This window comes from Spea bombifrons, chromosome 3 (genome assembly GCF_027358695.1).
Source record: "Spea bombifrons isolate aSpeBom1 chromosome 3, aSpeBom1.2.pri, whole genome shotgun sequence".
Classification (NCBI taxonomy): Eukaryota; Metazoa; Chordata; class Amphibia; order Anura; family Pelobatidae; genus Spea; species Spea bombifrons.
Window position 1 is genome coordinate 100,820,775 of NC_071089.1, and position 20,013 is coordinate 100,840,787.

Here is a 20,013-nt window from a genome sequence, read left to right on the forward strand (position 1 = left end):
ATGTTCTTCAATCTATCACGTGTTGTCACTCACATACAGTCACTAACAGTCTTGTAAAAGTTCACCTCCTCTATTGTGTCATCAACTTATAAAGAGACCAAAGGACTCAACTCAAAGTCAGTCCAAGTTATATTAAAATGTATGTCACAACAATACGTCCAACGTCTCACAAAACACATTCTTCCACAAATTTTATTTCCATTCCCTCGGTACAACCATTTGTTTTCTTTATTTAATTTTACTTCCACGAACCTTTTCTTTTCTATGCTATTCATACAAACTTATGGTTTAGAATGTTTAAAGATATAATCAGAGTATAATTTTTTATAACTTATTAAAATTAGAACTACTCAGTAAGGGAAAAGAAGAAACGAATGAGGTTCTGGGTAGATCTTTTGTAACCTAAATGTAAAATAACCATCTTACGTGTGCGCGCGGTAAGGGTAAGCGGCCGGCTTATATCATTGTGCCGCAAGTTGCGTTTCACTGTAACAATGCTGATGTTGTAAGAGCGCCCAGGACTGAGACCCCTCAGCTCATGTTCTGTGTGACCCCTCTCTACAAAGTCCGTCCGAGAAGATCCATCAGGGGCTGTGTAGCTTACAGCAAACCCATCTAGCACGTTGCTGGCTCCATCTTCTGGAGGGGTCCAAAATACCCACACGCTGTTCTCCCCCACAGCCCCCAAAGACAAGGAAACAGGCGGCAGAAGCTCTGCACAAAGAGAGAGAAGAGACTGCGTGAGACATTTGGGAACTTTGACTTCCCGTTATTGCTGGAAGAAAATGGTAACGTAATAACGCAGTACAGTACTGCAATGCATGTCCTGAAAATGAGCAAATAATAACTATGAAATTAGATTTTTAGTGTAAATTTTGTTTACTGGGTATGTGATGTTTTTCACAAAGGCCAAATTTAGCTTCTACTTTACATTTTTTTTATCCACTGTCCAGCTGAAATTATTCTGAATATTTTTATCACTTACAGTAGAACCGTCACAGCTTTTGGCATGACTAAATTCAATAATGCATGTGCACGCTTTGGACTAGGACCATTAGGCGGTCATTTACTTGGCAAATGGGAATGATAGTAAAGATAGATGGAAAAGTAAAAAAAAACGCATGTTATTTAACCTCCAGGACTTTTTGCTTACCTGACTTATTACTTAACTTCGGCCTGGTTACTGCATCTCATGTTATAAAAGTGTTTACCACGAGGCAAGTTCTTTTTCAGGATATCTTTCTCATATTACTATGAAATTATACATTATGAAAGGCTGACTCCAGCAAACATCTCCTGATGGAAGGGCTGACCTGTATAATGTATATTTAATGTGGGAGACATTAACTATCCATTACATAGGGCCAGCTGAGCTCTTTAAGCAGGAGAAGCTTACCGGGGGGTTTGCCATTGATAATGCAGAGTGATATCAGGGAGTTAAACCCCCCTTTGAATATACCCCTTTATCTATATCCACTTAGAACAGATGGACGTATTCACTTTCTGCACAGAGATATGTAATAGAGAGTAAAGCGTTGTGTGGTTACCCTTTTCACACATGGTCCCAGTGTAACCGGTGCGGCAGGTACAGCTCACAGCTCCCTCTCCGCTCGACACGCAGACGCCACGGCTGCCACATGGGTTCAGCAGACACAAATCACTCACTGCCAAACATAAAGACGCACATTGCAATGCATGACATGCACTTTTCATGGAGAATACAAAAGCGTAATACAAAGTTTGTGATGAGGGGTACCTGGTGGAATTATGTGGACCGGTGGTTACTAAGCAGGTATTTGGAAAGCTATAATTTAACAGCGAAGCCAGTATTTTCCACATTGGGCTGAGAAAAACAAATGTTATCTCGCGGAGGAGCCGACGAGGGATTGCATGCATTGAACGGGGTATAACGGGAAACCAGTGTGCAGCTCGGAACAACTGGAAATACTCACCAGTCTGACAATGATAGCCGTAAAATCCCTGGGGACACACACACAGGTAGGAGCCCGCCAGATTCTCACAAATACCACCATTCTGGCACGGGGAGGAATCACAGCCGTCTAACTCTGGCAAAACAAGTTTAGGACGGTAAAGCTTCATTATACGAGTAAATAGAAGAAATCAAGCAAACTACATCAGTCACTGCTACTCATAATAAACATTTTAAATGGGAACCCCTAACCGTGTTAGTATTAGTAATACTTATGCTCTTACGCTCAATGATTCAATGGTAACTTTATCACAGTTAACTTATTGCCATTGTTTGGTTATATGAAGCTTTACTTGTATTGTTTCAAAATGATTTGTTTTTCCATTCTTGGTACTGAGAGATTATATTTATGGAGTATGGGTAGTCATTAGAAAGAACAGAACATTACTTTATCTGTATGAACAACGATCAAACCAGTAATATAATGCTGTGCTGGTTCTTACCAATCTCACACTGGGTTCCAGTGAAGCCCTCGGGGCAGATGCATAAGAAAGCTCCCGATAAATCCTGACAGCTGCCACCATTCTTACACGGTTCTGAGAGGCACTCGTTCATCTCTGTAAATGGGAATATCCATCTAGTATCATAGCAAGAAATACTCAAACGTCTGTTTATGATTGTGTTAGTTGTCCAATTACTTTTGAGCCCTTGAAAATGGGGGGACTATGTATGAAAATTCATGTCATTCTTAACGGTTCTTATGATATTTCTGTTAAACCCCTTGAATTAAAGCTGAAAGTCTGCACTTCAATCTCACCTTGATGGTTTCATTTCAAATCCACCGTGGTGGCGTACAAAGCCAAATTATGAAAATTACTTTTTTTCTGTTTTTGACAAGAGGTCCACCACTGTTTTCCCATCATACAGACAGAATATTCTATGTTTTAGGTGATGGGGTGTCCAATTATATTACAATTGTTGAATCATTTTTAGATGTATGGATTAAAAATTACTTTTTATTACATCATACAAACATCTCCTCATTTTCCAGATGATGTTACCACAATTGTTGAAGTTAAAGCATTGCCAGATATGTTCCGGTCCCACCATTTTAGTCAACTAACTAGCCTGAAATAAAACAAATGTATAACAAGCAGTACAGACATACCTATCTCGCAGTATCTGCCACTATAACCCTCTTGGCAATGACACAGAAAATGTGACACGCGATCCTTGCAGAGTGCTCCATTACGGCACGGCTGAGACTCACACTCATCAATTTCTAGAAAAAAATAGTGCAACACTGGAATGCTTTTGTCAATCCCTCCAACGCTCTCGACACGATTGCAGACACTTACCCTCACACTGAGGAGCTTCACTCCACATGCCATCTTCACTGCATACACGGGTGTTGTTTGGGCTACTGAGGACATACCCGTCGTTACAATGATACTCTGCCTTGCCCCCGGGCCACGTGGAGGTCACGATCATCTGGGCGTACTTCACTTGTTCAGGTGGCCCACAGCCCAGTTCTGCTTAGACATTAGAACAGCAACAAGCACATTTTTAAATGTATGGATTAAAGGTTACATTTTATTATAAAAGTTTTTGGTGGTTTTGGTACAGTTCCCCACTTTAACGGCCTAGGGAACATCTTCTCACTTTCCAGATATCACAAGTCCAGTTGAAGAGTTGCCAGATACTTTCCAGACAACTCACTCCCCCAAAGTGAAATGCAAAATTCAATTGCCCTAAAATCACTGATCAGATCATAAAACTAATTTCATTGGGGGCACGAGATGCTAAAACCATTCAAATGAACTCAGCTAGGTTAACATTTCTAATTGTATAAAGTTCCTGAATACATGTGAAATCATATAGAAAGATATTTCCGATATTATGATGCATGATCCTGCATTAGTCTGACACTCACCCTTCTCACAGTGCCTCCCGGAATAGTTAGGTGGACAGTCACATTTGTATTTGCCAAGGTAATGGAAACATGTGCCGCCATTGCTACACGGACCTGATGAGCAGGGTCCCCTCATACCTGTACACGGAACAAGAGATGGGGTTAACACTACAGTTCTGCTGGATGAAATGTGTGCCTCCTGGTAAACATGAGTCCCTCTTTAAACACCCAGTTAGCCCAACTCACCCGTCTCACAATGCCTTCCAGTAAAGGGATACGGGCACAAACAGTAGTAATCCTCATGAGACTCCTTACATGTCCCTCCATTCCGACAAGGTGATAGACTGCATGGAGACGGCTTTACTGAGAGAGACAGAGCAAGATAGAGACAGAGGATGCGAGAAAGGATGAAGGGGTTGAAGAAATGAAAAGAAAAAAAAAGACAGTCGAGAAAACATTAGAAAACTACAACTTGTAAGAATCTTAACATGTTATTTTTATTTAGTTCTATTTTTTTGTAACACGTCTGACCATTTTACCTTAAGCCTACACGCTCACCTGTCTCACAATGCTTTCCGCTGAAGCCACGGTTACACACACACACGTATGTATCTTCTTGAGAGTCACATCTACCGCCATTCAAGCAAGGGTCAGAGTCACAGGGAGATGGCATTGCTAGACGGAGATAAAGAATGATTAATATATGCAGAAAAAATAAGTACCGGTATATATAATACACTGATATAAATAATTTAAGTATATTCACTATAAAGTTCTGCTCAGGGAGCAAATCCAGTCAAGCGGCCCAGTGAGCGGAGAGGATACCTTAGAGAGAATGTGCTAAATTTGAATCTATTCTATCCCACACAGTCACCAAAAGGGACTGCAAAGAGGATCACAGAACAGATCCAGTCTGGGTGTAGAAGCGTCCTTGTTATCCACCCTGGTGGCTGTGTGTGGCACTGCAGGTCAAACACACAGGGCAGCTCAGTCTGCAATAGCCCCCCCCTGCCCAATTCCTGGCCCGCCACTGCTCACAAAAGCTACTATTAAATTATCATATCAGAAACCGTTCTGCTAACAAGCAAACATCTCATATTGTAGATAAATGTTTACTGATAACGCACACGTCAAACAGCATTATTCTGGGATGAAAACCATTCAATTTCCACTTTGTATCGTGGTGAGAAAAATACCACAAATTCCATATAAACTTCTCGTTATAAAAATGCTCCAAACGCTATATTATTATGTGGTGAATAAAATACCGAGTAATTCTGCCTCTATTCCCTGGCCTTCTGAAGTGGGGGAAACACTTTAAAGATAATGTTATTTTATAAAGGCCACAATTATATGGTATTCCCTAACAAAAACATATCATCATATGTAATAGTGTACTGAGACAAATCCCCTGATCTTATATTATTCTTTAGAGGGAAAAAAACTAGTTTTAAGTGTTTCTATGACGTAAGATCATTATTTGAAAGGTTAGCTGGCACTGGGAACTTTAAGGCTGAGGCAGCAGTACAGTAACTGATAAACACTCACAGTGATTGCCGAGAATGTAATCTGTATGACAGACACACAGATAACTCCCACCGTACTCCATGCATGACCCCCCATCCGGACACTGGGAACCCATACTGCAGGGGAGAGAGGTGACCTCTGAAACACATAAACATGGAAACCACTAAAGAGACATCTCAAATAAACATCAAGAACCAAAGGTTTTTTTTCTTTCTGTTATTATGAAACAATTTCCGCTTTCAGTTTATTATGTTTGATCTTAAACATATTGGTGGATTGTGGTTGAGCTTTGTAACACACCATATACTGTAAAACCTGTTGTAAAGTAATTTATAAGACTGTCTTACCATATTCACATAGAAGCCCAAAGTGCCCTGGTGGGCAATGACAGGTGCCGTTTCCGTCAGCACAGCGACCCCCATTCTTGCAGGCACAGCCATCGGACATACCTGGGGCAAACTCATGACAGAGGATGGATCACTGAAATGCCACCACATGCTGGATAACAGTACATACATACGTTCTCTCCCGACCATGAGCTATGAACCAAAATCACTAATGTCAACATCGTGGGGGGTTTGTCTCGAGTATCACAGAATACGCTGTACACCGCTGTATTACCCATGACTACCCAATAATATGCAATACTTTGTGATGAAACCTAACAGAGGTGATTAATACATGGTTTGTAATTTAATAAACAGACAAATATTCCAGCACAGAAACTTATATGTTACAATTAAAGCCAACAGAATCGCCTGTTAATACGCAACTTAATACACGCATAGAACAATAGCACATGCTAAAATAATACATTTTAGAAGATCAGGCGTGAAGCTGCAGTTTCTCCATAAAGTAAGTGATTTACTTATTTATTACAGTCTAATGCAGTGGTTCTCAACCCGTGTATCCTCAGCACCTACATTTGTCTTTGGTTATTAAGTCGCGACCCAAAAATAACCTCAGAAAAGATGAGGGAGTGGAAAGGCTGCCCGCGGGCTGCAGCAGGAAGAGGGGAGGCAATCAGAGAAAAACTTTATTCAGCTCCCACTAGGAGCAGACAGCGACCGCAAAGCAATCAAGCAACTTGCTTTGCAGTCGGGGAGTAATATGCTCTAATATGCTGACATACACACTCACGCTAACCTTACTTACACACATACACCATACAGTAACATGCACGCACACATACTAAAATAATATACTCCCTCATGCTAACACCATACACTAATATATGCACATATCTAATGCCATACAGTAACACACACACTCATACTATCATACACACACACTCTACTGCCATACAGTTACATACTCATTCTAACACCATCCTCTAACACTTACTCCCTCTAACACTATACAGATTCATAAAGATGTCCTTGTATATGCAAGATTCACACACACACACACATACACACACACACATACACACATATATATATATATATATACATACATATATATATATATATATATATACATACACATACATATACACACACATACACAGATACTCTCTCTCTCTTTCTTCACCACAGCAGGTCTTACGGCTGTAGATCCCCTCTCCCTATTGTGGAACACCGTCTTCACTGCCACTCACACTTTAATGTGAGTTATGTAACCCCGCTGGGCAACTCAGTTACTTGCTTTTGGGTGTTGTGCAGCACCCACTTTAGCATGCCCCTGGTTAGTTGAATCCTAGAACTGATTGTTAAAATAAGCAGTTAACTGGATTCATTACAGGTTTAGTTTGCGTTTACGTAAGAAATGCAGTAGTTGGTTCCTATGCACTGCTGTTGACCTGGCTGACTCCTTGGATTCTATTCTAAACAGAGTTTATTGCAGCTATGGGTAACACAGTGGTGTCCTAGTTGGGATGTTAAGGCAAGATATCACGGCACTGTTCACCTCTTCCACTTCTTAGTAAAGGTGATACTCACGGTTTTCGCAGTTGATACCATTAAAGCCCGAAGGACAGTCACACGAGTATCCTCCCTCGACTTCCCTGCATTCACCATCGTTCTCACACGGATCAGATACACACGGCCCAGGCGTCTCCACGATCTCTAGAACAAAGTGGACAACACAATAATAACATAAAAGCATCATGGAAGTTTGGTGACATGCATAAGGAGCGATTCTGGAGTAACTTGCTAACTATGCAACATTTTTTGACATGTGTAATTATGAGCAAACTAGAGGAAGTAGTAACAGTATGTGTAGGATCGCTGAGTGCCTCACCTCTCTCAAAGCATTTCCCACACAGTGATGGCTAATACCTTCTAACTGTGGACCACTTTGGTGCTAAACAAGGAGCATGGAGAAGAAACGGCCCATTGGTTTCTGTGACCAATTCTTCAAATTGAAATGCTTTACCATAAAAAAACATGATCTGAGGTTTCATGAAAATATCATACAAAACTATTCCCTGCAGAAAACGTAAACAGTTCCCTTAACTAATGCACAATAATAATCATACAGATGCAGAGTCAGAGTTTGTTGAGGGCTTCGTCTCCTTGTAGCTGGCTGAGGAAGACGTAAGTATAGTTTAACACGGTGCCTGTGCCAAGGAATATTTCATTTATATAAATAAATAAATAAAAATAGTTGACAAACGATCGTTTTGTAACTTGTGTCTCTAATCAGCACACCAAAACATATCAGAAATAAACAAATCATTAAGAACAATAAAATATGGACCAAATAAACGGAGCTTTTTCATTTTTACTGGAACATTCTGATGAGTAAAATGTTCTCTTGAAAGTCTGATGAGTCACAGATTACCATATGCAGGGTTTTAAAGATCACATCAGACACCAAACGCTGCACTTGGATGTTTTAATTTCACCCGCCTCGTGACATGATTTGCCACTGTTGCTGTTCGGTAGTCAGCTGCTGACAATGTAACGTTCCAAAGGAGGTAAGTAGTTCAAATAATTGGGGTTATTAATACATTAAAATATTATGATGATCAATATTAATAAAATAATGAAATAAAACTGGAGTAGCCAGTTGCTCCACAAGCCAATAAAGGTATACGCACACGTATTGTAGCGTCTGTTTATCATAATGTAAAGCAGTACTAAGTACATCTGCTAGTGTAGAATATAAACAGATATTCATTCATATATACGAGGGGTGTCCCCTGATATATACATACGTGGTCATTATATAAAGCCAATGTAATTGGAACTTACCTGTTTCACAGTGCATTCCTGTGAATCTCTGTGTACATGTACAGCTATAATTGGAGCCCCTATCCTCACATATGCCGCCGTTCAAACATGGGATCGAAGAACAGGGTTTGATTTCTACAGCAGGATAAACCCAGAAAAAAAGACAAATAAGGCTGAAGTCAAGAGTCCAGTTTTATCCAAGAAGTCCTTTCTGCAGATTTGCATTCGAGTTCCTCTTTACATGACTTCAAGTCTCGCATCAATGTTACCAAACACTTGGTGATTAAAACGACTATGTAAAAACCTGAACAGAATTTCAAGTATCATCAATGAAAGAGTCAGTACACCCACCATAACATGTACCCAATATTTTATATTGACTTGCAGGTGATAAATCTGGTGTAATCTGTTACAGGTACCTGGCAATAAGTGACAATTAGGTTTTAATAAATGTTCCTTGGCTTCTGCTTTCCCAATAAGTGTCTAGAAGGACTTTGGACACTAAGCGTTGTACTGGTCTGAGCTTACCTTAGAAGCGCCATACGAGCACAAATAATGATGCATTTTTTTTTATTTTATGACACTATTTGTCTTGTATAAGGATGTTTGCATTCATATTTGTACCCCATATGTTGTCAATGACATTGTATGCTGAATTCCGTGTTACACAATTAGTGTCGTGTCCCACTCTCCAGGAGACTTCCAGGTCACAAAAATTTGCTTTACAAATAGCAGAGGCTCATGGGTAGATGAGCACTTGAGGGAAACATAGAAGTCAATGATACAGCTACTGTTTATGATACTATTGCTATTTATGTTATGATAAATTTGTGAAATATTTTGTAACAATCCTGCACTGATATATTTAGTTATTGTCCTATGGTTGTAAGGAATATATAAGTTTGATGGGAAGGCACCACAAGGTAAATTATCATTAGGAATGAAAGTAAAAGTCATGATAACAGATGAAAGTGAGATTTGTACACAGGTAAAATATGAAGAAATGGAAAGAACAAATCTAGGACATTATTGCTGAATATCACACAACATGTTCTAGAGTCATTGCATGTTACATTTGACTGATAGCCAGTGATTGATTAGTAAATATATTCCACAACCTTGCTTTACAAAAAAACTACAAATATTTAAGTCCAATCAAAAATAGCCTTATAATGTTTTTTTTCCCCTTGTGTGTGTGTGGGAAGTCTGCTCGCTATGCTTACAAACAATTGGAAAACCCAAATTTAACAAAATAAACATATTAAAACATGTTCAATGTTTATTGAGCCTCAGGACCATAATGAGAATTAACAAGGGTTAATACGTAAAGAACGCTTTCAATGAAGACACAGACTTTCTAGGCTCTGAACCCTTAATAATACAAAGGATAAAATATACTCTAGGAAGAGACAACACTAGTGTAGCTTTGTTTATTCAGTACCATGGACAGGGAAGTACAGTAGAAACAGCTTTGGGAAAGCATTTAACATCTGCAATGCTTTTTACAAAGGGTTCAGTAAAGTGTTCGCAATGCCCAATTCATAATTGTGCAGTTGCCAGTTTAGTTGAAGGGGTAATTCCATTGACCTCAGCTTTCCGTGTAAAGAAACTGTATGTAAGTAAATAATGGGGGTACTAACCCCTTCATGACCAATGACATACCAGATACGTCATGAACAGATGTCACTAGAAGACCAATGACGTGCCTGGTACATCATGGGTTAAGAGTGGTCCCACATCGCCAAAGGGTCATTGTTGCCGACCGCTCTATGACTATAGTTGTTAGTCTACAGCAGATTCCCTGCACTTCCGTGTGGGTACATTAAGTGAGAAAGATGGAAATATGAAATCAAAATGCTCTGTTCCTGTAGTGTAAGGTAGCCCTGGTTAAAAGGGGGTTAAAGGTGCTATTTCACCTGCTGAATTTAAAACTTTTATAACTAAATGTGGCATACAAAACATCATTAGTTGTACTGTTGTATGCCCAAACCTTGCCCAAATCACATTTTGTCATATAACCCAAAGGAAGATATTTAATTCTAAATGATTGATTCACTGACCCTATTAGTCACCTTTCTACAGAAGCCATAGTGTACAGGATATTATGCCAAAGCTTCTCACCTGTCTCGCAGTGGGTCCCAGTGAAGCCGTGAGTACATAGACAGCTGTAACTAATGCCCAGGTCCTTGCATATGCCACCATTCAAACATGGAGATGGAAAGCATGGCTTGACCTCTGGGAACAGAGCAACAAAACAAATCAACATATAAACAGATGCTAAGAGACATTTCTCACTATAATGACCATTCACATTCTTACTTTTCACCCACTATCTGGAATCATCAAATTTAAAAAAGTTTTTTTTTGCCCTGTTCAAATCTTTGGCTTATGTCCAAATTAGAAGATTCCTTATTTTCCTTTTTGGCATATGGGCCTACTCCCTGCCCACTTTTCTCTGTTTCCACCCAGTTCTCACGCACTAAAGGCTCTCCGAGACTAGTTCTGCCCCTATATGCATCTAGACCAGGAGAAGGCAACCTTCGACACTCCAGACTGTAAGAGCATTATGGGAGATGTAGTCCACAACATCAGGAGTGCCGAAGGTTGCCTACCCCTGATCTAGACACTCCCTCAAAGAAGAAGGAGAGCTCCGGGTAGCCTACGCTGGGATGTTTCTGTATACACCTCTTAGGTACCAGTAAAGTTTATATGTTCAAAAATACTTACACACCTAAAATCATTATTATACTTTTCCAAATGTAAATGAAACTCTAACATGTAATGCTTCTGTGTCACAGCCATGCTAATCCCACTGTACACATTCAGCGGAGGAGTCAGGTTGCTCACCTGTCTGACAGTGCGCTCCAGTGTAACCGCGTTTGCACAAACAGCTGTAACTAGCACCTCTGTCCTCACACATCCCTCCATTCAGACATGGATTGGAAAAGCAGGGTTTGGGCTCTGAAAAAAATGGAGAAAACCTAATAATTTAAAATAAGAAAAATGTTTAGGGGAGAGAATGAATACTCTATCCAGGTACCCACGATGTACAGCTTTGAACTGCAAGAAAATAATATAAATAAGTATTCTCACCTATCTCGCAGTGGGACCCGGTGAAGCCACGAATACACGCGCAGATGTAACTAACACCCAGGTCCTTGCACATCCCTCCATTCAGACATGGCGATGAGGAACAGGGTTTGACCTCTGGATACAGAGAACACAAGTAGATGTATACATATTTTCTCCTTTCACACTGCTTGAAATACAGTGTGGAGGGGTAAAGGCATCCAGGAACAAACTTAACAGTTCCAGGGATAAGGGCTAAAGTGGAGCAATTGCCATAAAACCATGGACTGATGATCTGAGCAAACCAGGCACTTAGTGTCCAACATCCAGCATGTCTCACCTGTTTGGCAGTGAATTCCAGTGTAACCACGTTTACACATGCAGCTGTAACTAGCCCCCCTGTCCTCACATATCCCCCCATTCAGACAAGGATTTGAAGAACAGGGTCTGATCTCTGAAAACAAAGGAGAAATCACAATCAGACAAGGCTGTGATCACGCCAGATAAACAAACACGCGCCATCCCGTTCATTGTCACATCCACCTTAAATCAGCATCTACTTACTTCTTGGAACTGATATTTGCACTAGTAATACGGCTGTGTAAAAGGACACTAGTGCTGGATGGATAATGGATTATTATGGTTTGCCATATGCTTATACGCTCTGTTTACAAAGTGTTATTGCATTAAGGAAAAAAAACCTTCACATAACTTTTACCAACAAATTATACACAGGAAACAAGCAGTTAAAATATTTTGACAAACTTTAGCAAAATCACTCACATCAACCTAAGCAACAGGAAGCAGTCATCTTAAAATATGAACTGCCCGCTGTGTTATATGTTAAAGGTGCTGATCCACATTAAATCGGCTCTCTATCTCATAAAGCAAATAAAACTTGACAACCAGAATTGACTTTTTAATCACAGAAACCTCAAATACTTCTGTTCCCAGTTTCTATGGAACACTATGTCCGTGCCTGCTTTAGTATCTCATGACAATTACGTGTTCCTTGAAAAAAATTATGTATGAGTCAAAATTTTACATAAATAATTATTTTTGAGGAGTAGAACATCCAACAGTACTAATAATCATGATTCTAACACTGTACATGTAAAAGTGTTAAATTGACCCCAATTAAAATTTGTCCTGTGATATACCTTTACATTACAGTCTAGTACATCCAGTCATAATACCCACAGTGACTTCTACTGTAAAATGACTTCAACTGCACACACACAAAAGAAATACACGTAGAATGTAGAAGACGATGCTCCAGAGCTCCTCACCTGTCTCGCAGTGGGTTCCAGTGAATCCCAGAGCACACACGCAGCTGTAACTAATGCCCAGTTCCTGGCACACACCTCTATTTAAGCACGGTGATGAGGAGCAGGGTTTTACCTCTGGGAACAGAGAAGGATTGACCAGTTTAAAAAGTCATCGGATATTGGAAGGCAATCATGTTTTTTTATTCTAAAACCACCACATTGTTATCCAGAATGCTGAAGGTTTTCGCCAATTCAGAAGAAGCTTCGCAGACTGTCTCTGCGAAGTGTTTGGCTGTATCACGTGATGAATATTGATAAATGACCTAATGGTTTGGCATCACCGAGCAGATTATTTTCTGCATACAAGCACTGTGGCCTGGCACATGCATGAAACAGAAAAGACTCTTATTCTTGCCAGGACGTCTTCTGTAGAGATACCAATTTGGCATAGACAAACACAAATTTATGACATCTGGGTGCTGGAATGTTTTCTACATTACATACCAGAGTGGACAATAGATGGAGACCACACAACAAAGTAAGAAACGAGCATATCTAGATGTGAAACCACATATTTTTTATGCCTCATGTTTATTAGGTTTGCAAGGAATGAGAAAATAAAGTAAACAATACAAACAAAAACCCTGATTAGATGCACTGCAAGTATCCTCCTGTAAGATAGTAACCCAGTTGTTTGTTAAATTGTCAGTATTAATTATCATATAACATAGTAGCTTGAATCCAGCCTTAAATCTGGTTGCATTTAAAGAAATAAAATCCTTAAATCTGGATTTAGCTGGAGAAATAAAACCCAGAGGGTAGCATTTTAATTAAAAGAGGAGTACAAGCAGTGGCGACTCTAGAAACAATATATAGGGGTGGCACACAAGATACCACAGTCAAACTGGGGGGGCATTCATAATTTCCAAAAGTAATGTGCTATGGAATTATACTTTTGTTATTGGGCTAAAATAATACTTGATCATTCAACATGGGAAGCCTGAAGCCACAATTGAGTGCGACTAATCCTTGAAATAAATATTATAACACAATAAATAACTTTTCCACTAAATGATTTCAGGGCCTTGAACGTTTTACCCCTGAAGTCACTACAACTTCAGGAGGGCATTTTATCTCTGGATAAATATAAATTAAATAATTCCTACTGTAAGTTAAGTGCCAGGAAACAGATGACCAAACACACACACCAACACAGGCTCTGTTACACCAACACCCAGACACACACATCAGGACAGGCTCTGCCACACCAACAACCAAACACACACACACACACCAGGACAGGCTCTGCCACACAGACACCCACACACATCAGGACAGGCTCTGCCACACCCACATCCAAACACACACACACCCTAGGACAGGCTCTGCCACACTGACAACTGAACACACACACCAGGACAGGCTCTGCCACACCAACACCCAAACACACACCAGGACAGGCTCTGCCACACCAACACCTATACACACACACACCCGAGGACAGGCTCTGCTACACTGATAACCAAAAACACACAAACAGTAGGACACAATCTACGTCACAGACTTCTACATCAGGATGGATTTTTCACACTGCGTTGTCGTTTATACCCCCCTTAGTGTTTTTGCCCCTTGTGTATTGATGCCCCTGCTGCCCATATATATATTGATATTAGCCCCAGTTGCCGATAGCAGGTATAGATCAACACATTAACACACAAACCAAGCTTTACATGTATAGATCAACTGATATTCACTTGTGATCTCAGCACTGAAGGTATATATCAAATAAACAGAATCAGACATACAAATCCTGTATTTGCAGGTATACAATAGTATATGAAACGTAGCATTGCAGGTATAGATCAAATAAATACATGGAAACAGCATTGTAGGTATTAATCAACTGAATAAGACATACAAACACTGTATTTGCAGGTATACATAAATAATGTATGGAAATATATAGATATGGCTCTACAGAATAACGCAAAAACCCAGCTTTGCAGGTATAGATCAACTGGAATTCACATAAAAACACGTCATTAAAAGGTATATTTAAAACCCCCTAAATTACAGGCATAGATCACAGGTTGCGTCCACACTGCCCACACAGCAATCACACTCCTATCATACACAGGCAACCAGTAAATGCTGGTACCTAGGCAAGATGAGACTGTGATTGCTGTGATTGCTGTTAGCAATCACACTCCTATCATGCCAGGTCAGCCAGTACATGATGGTACAGGGTGGCTGTAAGTGATGTGTAGACCCCATACTGCTGGCAGCATCAATACACAAGGGGGCAGCTAGCTAGGTTTCAGCATGTACTGGCTGACTTGGCATGATAGGAGTGTGATTGCTAACAGCAATCAAAGTCCCATTATGCCTAGGTTCCAGCACTTACACATCCAACCAGTAAATGCTGGAACCTAGGCATGATGGGACTGTGATTGCTGTTAGCAATCACACTCCTATCATGCCAAGTCAGCCACTACATGCTGGTACAGGGTGGCTGTAAGTGATGTGCAGACCCCATACTGCTGGCAGCATCAATACACAAGGGGGCAGCTAGCTAGGTTTCAGCTTGTACTGGCTGACTTGGCATGATAGGAGTGTGATTGCTAACAGCAATCAAAGTCCCATCATGCCTAGGTTCCAGCACTTACACATCCAACCAGTAAATGCTGGAACCTAGGCATGATGGGACTGTGATTGCTGTTAGCAATCACACTCCTATCATGCCAAGTCAGCCACTACAGGCTGGTACAGGGTGGCTGTATGTGATGTGCAGACCCCATACTGCTGGCAGCATCAATGCACATGGGGGGCAGCTAGCTAGGGTCCAGCACTTACTGGTTGGATGTGTAAGTGCTGGAACCTAGGCATGATGGGGCTTTGATTGCTGTTAGCAAGCACACTCCTATCATGCCAAGTCAGCCAGTACATGCTGGTACAGGGTGGCTGTAAGTGATGTGCAGACCCCATACTGCTGGCAGCATCAATACACAAGGGGGGCAGCTAGCTAGGTTTCAGCATGTACTGGCTGACTTGGCATGATAGGAGTGTGATTGCTAACAGCAATCAAAGTCCCATCATGCCTAGGTTCCAGCACTTACACATCCAACCAATAAGTGCTGGAACCTAGGCATGATGGGACTGTGATTGCTGTTAGCAATCACACTCCTATCATGCCAAGTCAGCCAGTACATGCTGGTACAGGGTGGCTGTAAGTGATGTGCAGACCCCATACTGCTGGCAGCATCAATACACAAGGGGGGCAGATAGCTAGGTTTCAGCATGTACTGGCTGACTTGGCATGATAGGAGTGTGATTGCTAACAGCAGTCACAGTCCCATCATGCCTAGGTTCCAGCACTTACACATCCATGCTATCACACACACACACATTCATTCATATATCATTCATTCACAGATTCATTCCTTCAATCACCCAAACTCATTCAAACACCCTCCCCATCCCCTTACCCGCACTGCAGCATCTCGATGCCGCTCACAGACTTCAGCAGGGGGCGCGGCCTCCCTCTGCGTTCTCTGCTAGCTTCCGCTTCCTCTATGCAGTACAGAAGACCCTCCCACAGGTAAGTAGCAGGGCTCGAGGTGCGGCCCAAGTAAGATCGGTTGCCCTGGCTGCCGATCTTACGCGGGCCGCACCCTCTCTCTCCTCCACATAAAAAAAAAAAAAAAAAAAAAAAAGACGGGATTTAAAGTCGCATTGCGACTTTATTCCAAATTCGGCAGGGGGGCAACAGGGGGGGCAAGGATTAACCTAGGGCGGGCAATTGCCCCCCCTTGCCCCCCTGTAGCGACGCCACTGAGTACAAGAACTAGGAGGCATGATTTCAGCTTAGTCCTGGTAGACTCATGTATAATATGAGAAAATTCTAGAAGTGTAGGAGATATGTGGAATAGACTGAGTAATAATAGTAAAGATAAACAAATTCATAAAGCTTGGGATGTACATAAAGCTTTCCTAAAGAATAAGGTTCTTTTCAACCCATGGGGGGGATCTGAGCCCCCCCTCCCTTGGTATCATGGCAGGCTCCCCCTGGCAGTTCTGGATTTGTTGACACAATTTGTTACTAGAGTGCCAAATGTTCCCCTTACGAAAGCCAGGTCTTAACAATCAATGTCTCTTCACATTACAGTGATATATTGCCCAGTAGGTCCTACCTTTTAGGATCGGCTATTTTCACCACCTTCCCTCTCTCTTGGTTATCGCCACTCTTATATATACTCCTTTTCTTCCAAACCACAAAGATTTTTTTTTACACCTTCAATTCTGTTCTCTGTCCCTTTGCACCCACACCACAAACCTCTCTCAGTGCCCAAGATCTTGCTACCCAAACATCAAAGACAACATCAAAACTATTAGAAGAGACCTCTCTTCTGCGCAACCCTCGGTTAGTGTTGGATAAGTAGAGGGAGCGATGGTGTACACCCGCCATCGCTCCCCCTACTTATCCAACACTAACCGCTGTTGCTCCTACAACCAAGAACATGCTTTCTTCCACTCACGCAACAACATGTCCTCTTGAACCCATCACATCTTGCAAGGTCTCCCCCCCCCTCCCTTTGTCCATCACTTACCCATGTATTTAACCTTTCCCTCTCCTCTGGAACTGTACCTACAACCTTTAAGGGTGCTGTAATCACGGCCATTCTAAAAAAAATATTTCCTCAGATCCCTCCTGTCTAACTACCATCCTCTGTTTTGCTTCCTTTTGCCTCTAATTTGCTTGAGTGGATCGTGTACTCGCTTTCTAGGGATACAAGCAACAGCTCTCTCCTTGGATCTCCTCATATCAGATTCCAAACTCTACCTGTCTTCCCTTGATCTCTCTACTTATCTCATGTCCTGTATTACCAACTGCTTGTTTGCCATTTCTGAACTGAACTCATTGTCTTCCCTCCTTCCATCTCCACCACTCCAGTACCTGATTTTTCGGTCTCCATTAACATGACTATCTCTCCTACTAAACTGGCCCATTGCCTTGGGGTCATCTTTGACTCAAACTTCTCCTTCATCCCTCACATTCAGTCCCATACCAGATCCTGTCGCTTGCCCATTCCATACCCAAAAAGTCACAAAAACCCTGGTTCATGTGTAGTAGATCGGGCTCAAATAGCAGAGCAAGAACTCAAACACATGGCTAATATACAGCTGTCTGGAAAACATGCTAAAACACTGCTGCTGCAACCCGGAGCCGGTCCCAGGTACAGCCATCTGAATGGTCTACATATAGTTCATATCACCTGGACATTTGAGTCCCTTACCGTTCTCGCAGTCCCTTCCAGTGAATCCCTCTGGACAGGTGCAATAGTAGTTGCTGGCAGATAAATCTCTGCAGGTCCCGCCATTGCGGCAGGGAGATGAGAAGCATGGTTTGAGTTCTAGAAAAAAGTATCAGAATACTGACAGAAGGTGGAATGACCTACATTTACAACTAAAACTAAGTTAATAGAACAGAACACAGTATAACATTAACAACTGCAAACCGAAAAACCTGTATATGCCAAGTGAGACTGCAAATTGAAGCTGTAAATTACACTGGGGTTTAGTAAAGCAATTCTAAGGAGAACAAATGACATAAGAAATGAAGGGGGGAATATATTGGTGAAACGAACAGCTGTCTGTTGGCTGTCTTGGCTGTGTTAATGATGGGCAAAGGGCTGTATGAAATAGATGTGGTGTTGGAACATTGGATATCTGGGGTCAGTATCCGTGGCCTTCTTACCTGTCTCACAATGAGCGCCAGAGAATCCCCTCGAGCACACACAGCGGTAGCGGTCAGGCAAATCCTCACAGACCCCACCGTTGAGACATGGAGATGATAAACAGGGTTTGACCTCTGAACACAGAGAAAGAAAATCAAGCTGAATGTAAAGCTTACTAGAAATTGGAGGTTGGGCGCGAATTAACTGATAAACCAAGTATTTTTTAACAAGTTTCAACTAGCTGACATCATTATCCATTATGAAAGGAAACTCTGGCACCTCTGCCTGGGTGTACCTGTGTATACTGTGCCAGGGTGTAGTATTTCTTTGGAGCCCACTTCCTGTAACTAACACTCACTCTAACACCATTCACTTACACACACTCCCTCTGTCCCTCCACTTACTCCAAATTGCAAGGAGCCTTTATGTTCAGTGCAGCTCGCACACTGTGTGTTACCTCCACTTTACTACCGTAGAATCACGTAACATGCAAAGGCACCCATGCGCACTAAACTACCCAAAAGAGCATTGAAACATCACCCTAGGTGGCAGATGGACCTGATTTCCAGGATATTAGTTGGTATAATCATTTGATGCTACGCAGTAATTAACGATTCTTGGAATTTGGAAATATCCTTACATTGGCCAGCATTCATAGTATAAAACATAGAGTCACTCATTCAAAACCTTTGGTTCTTTCTTCAGATGTCTATCTGACAAAAGGACCTCTGAGGGCTTTGAAGTGTACCCACTGAACACTATCTCTACCCTCTTACTATATTCTGGGGTCATTTTTTGTATTTCTTTTTAATCACATTTCCCAGAGCCCACAATGTGGAACAGACATGCACCATTATTATAAGCGAAGGGACCACATAACTCTTATCAGACTATTGGCCTTAAAATGCAGATTTAGTAATACAGAATAGAATTACCGTTCTATATCGACCAGATACCCGTCCAGAGCATATGTTTTTGGAATGAGTCATGGGACAGTGTGAATTGGCAACATTTCATCTATGCATCATGTTATTCAAACAAATAGCGATGTATATTAAACAACAAAAACATATTGATCTGTTGCTCACCGGTCTCACAGTGAACCCCGGTAAATCCCTGCTGGCAGACACATGTATAAGAGGCAACCGCATCATTACACGTTCCCCCATTCTGACATGGAGATGAATAGCATGGTCTGACTTCTGCGGGGTGGAAAAAAAAACAAACATTTGCACGGAGACAAACCCTAGACAAATCTCATTGTCAAATTCTTTCTGGGACACAAAATGTCACATTTTCTTTAAAAAAACAAAAACAGCTGAGATTTTTGTTATTGTGCTAATAAAGGTGGATTTGACATTTTAAATACATATATTACTACATGTATTTTGATGGT

At 41.3% G+C, this 20,013-nt stretch overlaps 1 protein-coding gene across 6 annotated transcripts in view; it reads right to left on the reverse strand.

Annotated features, from left to right (window-relative positions):
- Positions 1-20,013, reverse strand: part of SNED1 (sushi, nidogen and EGF like domains 1) — a 47,460-nt gene that overhangs the window by 5,539 nt on the left and 21,908 nt on the right. For all 6 annotated transcript variants that reach the window (XM_053458512.1, XM_053458513.1, XM_053458514.1 and 3 more), the window contains 21 exons: positions 19,706-19,819; positions 18,638-18,751; positions 18,177-18,293; positions 12,904-13,017; positions 11,955-12,068; positions 11,639-11,752; positions 11,393-11,506; positions 10,667-10,780; positions 8,567-8,680; positions 7,310-7,435; positions 5,717-5,818; positions 5,391-5,507; positions 4,401-4,517; positions 4,089-4,205; positions 3,864-3,980; positions 3,289-3,462; positions 3,099-3,212; positions 2,434-2,547; positions 1,953-2,066; positions 1,548-1,664; positions 427-714 (listed from right to left, as the gene is read on the reverse strand). In XM_053458512.1, the coding sequence (XP_053314487.1) occupies positions 427-714; positions 1,548-1,664; positions 1,953-2,066; positions 2,434-2,547; positions 3,099-3,212; positions 3,289-3,462; positions 3,864-3,980; positions 4,089-4,205; positions 4,401-4,517; positions 5,391-5,507; positions 5,717-5,818; positions 7,310-7,435; positions 8,567-8,680; positions 10,667-10,780; positions 11,393-11,506; positions 11,639-11,752; positions 11,955-12,068; positions 12,904-13,017; positions 18,177-18,293; positions 18,638-18,751; positions 19,706-19,819 (2,646 nt within the window). The remainder of the gene's footprint in view (positions 1-426; positions 715-1,547; positions 1,665-1,952; positions 2,067-2,433; positions 2,548-3,098; positions 3,213-3,288; positions 3,463-3,863; positions 3,981-4,088; positions 4,206-4,400; positions 4,518-5,390; positions 5,508-5,716; positions 5,819-7,309; positions 7,436-8,566; positions 8,681-10,666; positions 10,781-11,392; positions 11,507-11,638; positions 11,753-11,954; positions 12,069-12,903; positions 13,018-18,176; positions 18,294-18,637; positions 18,752-19,705; positions 19,820-20,013) is intronic.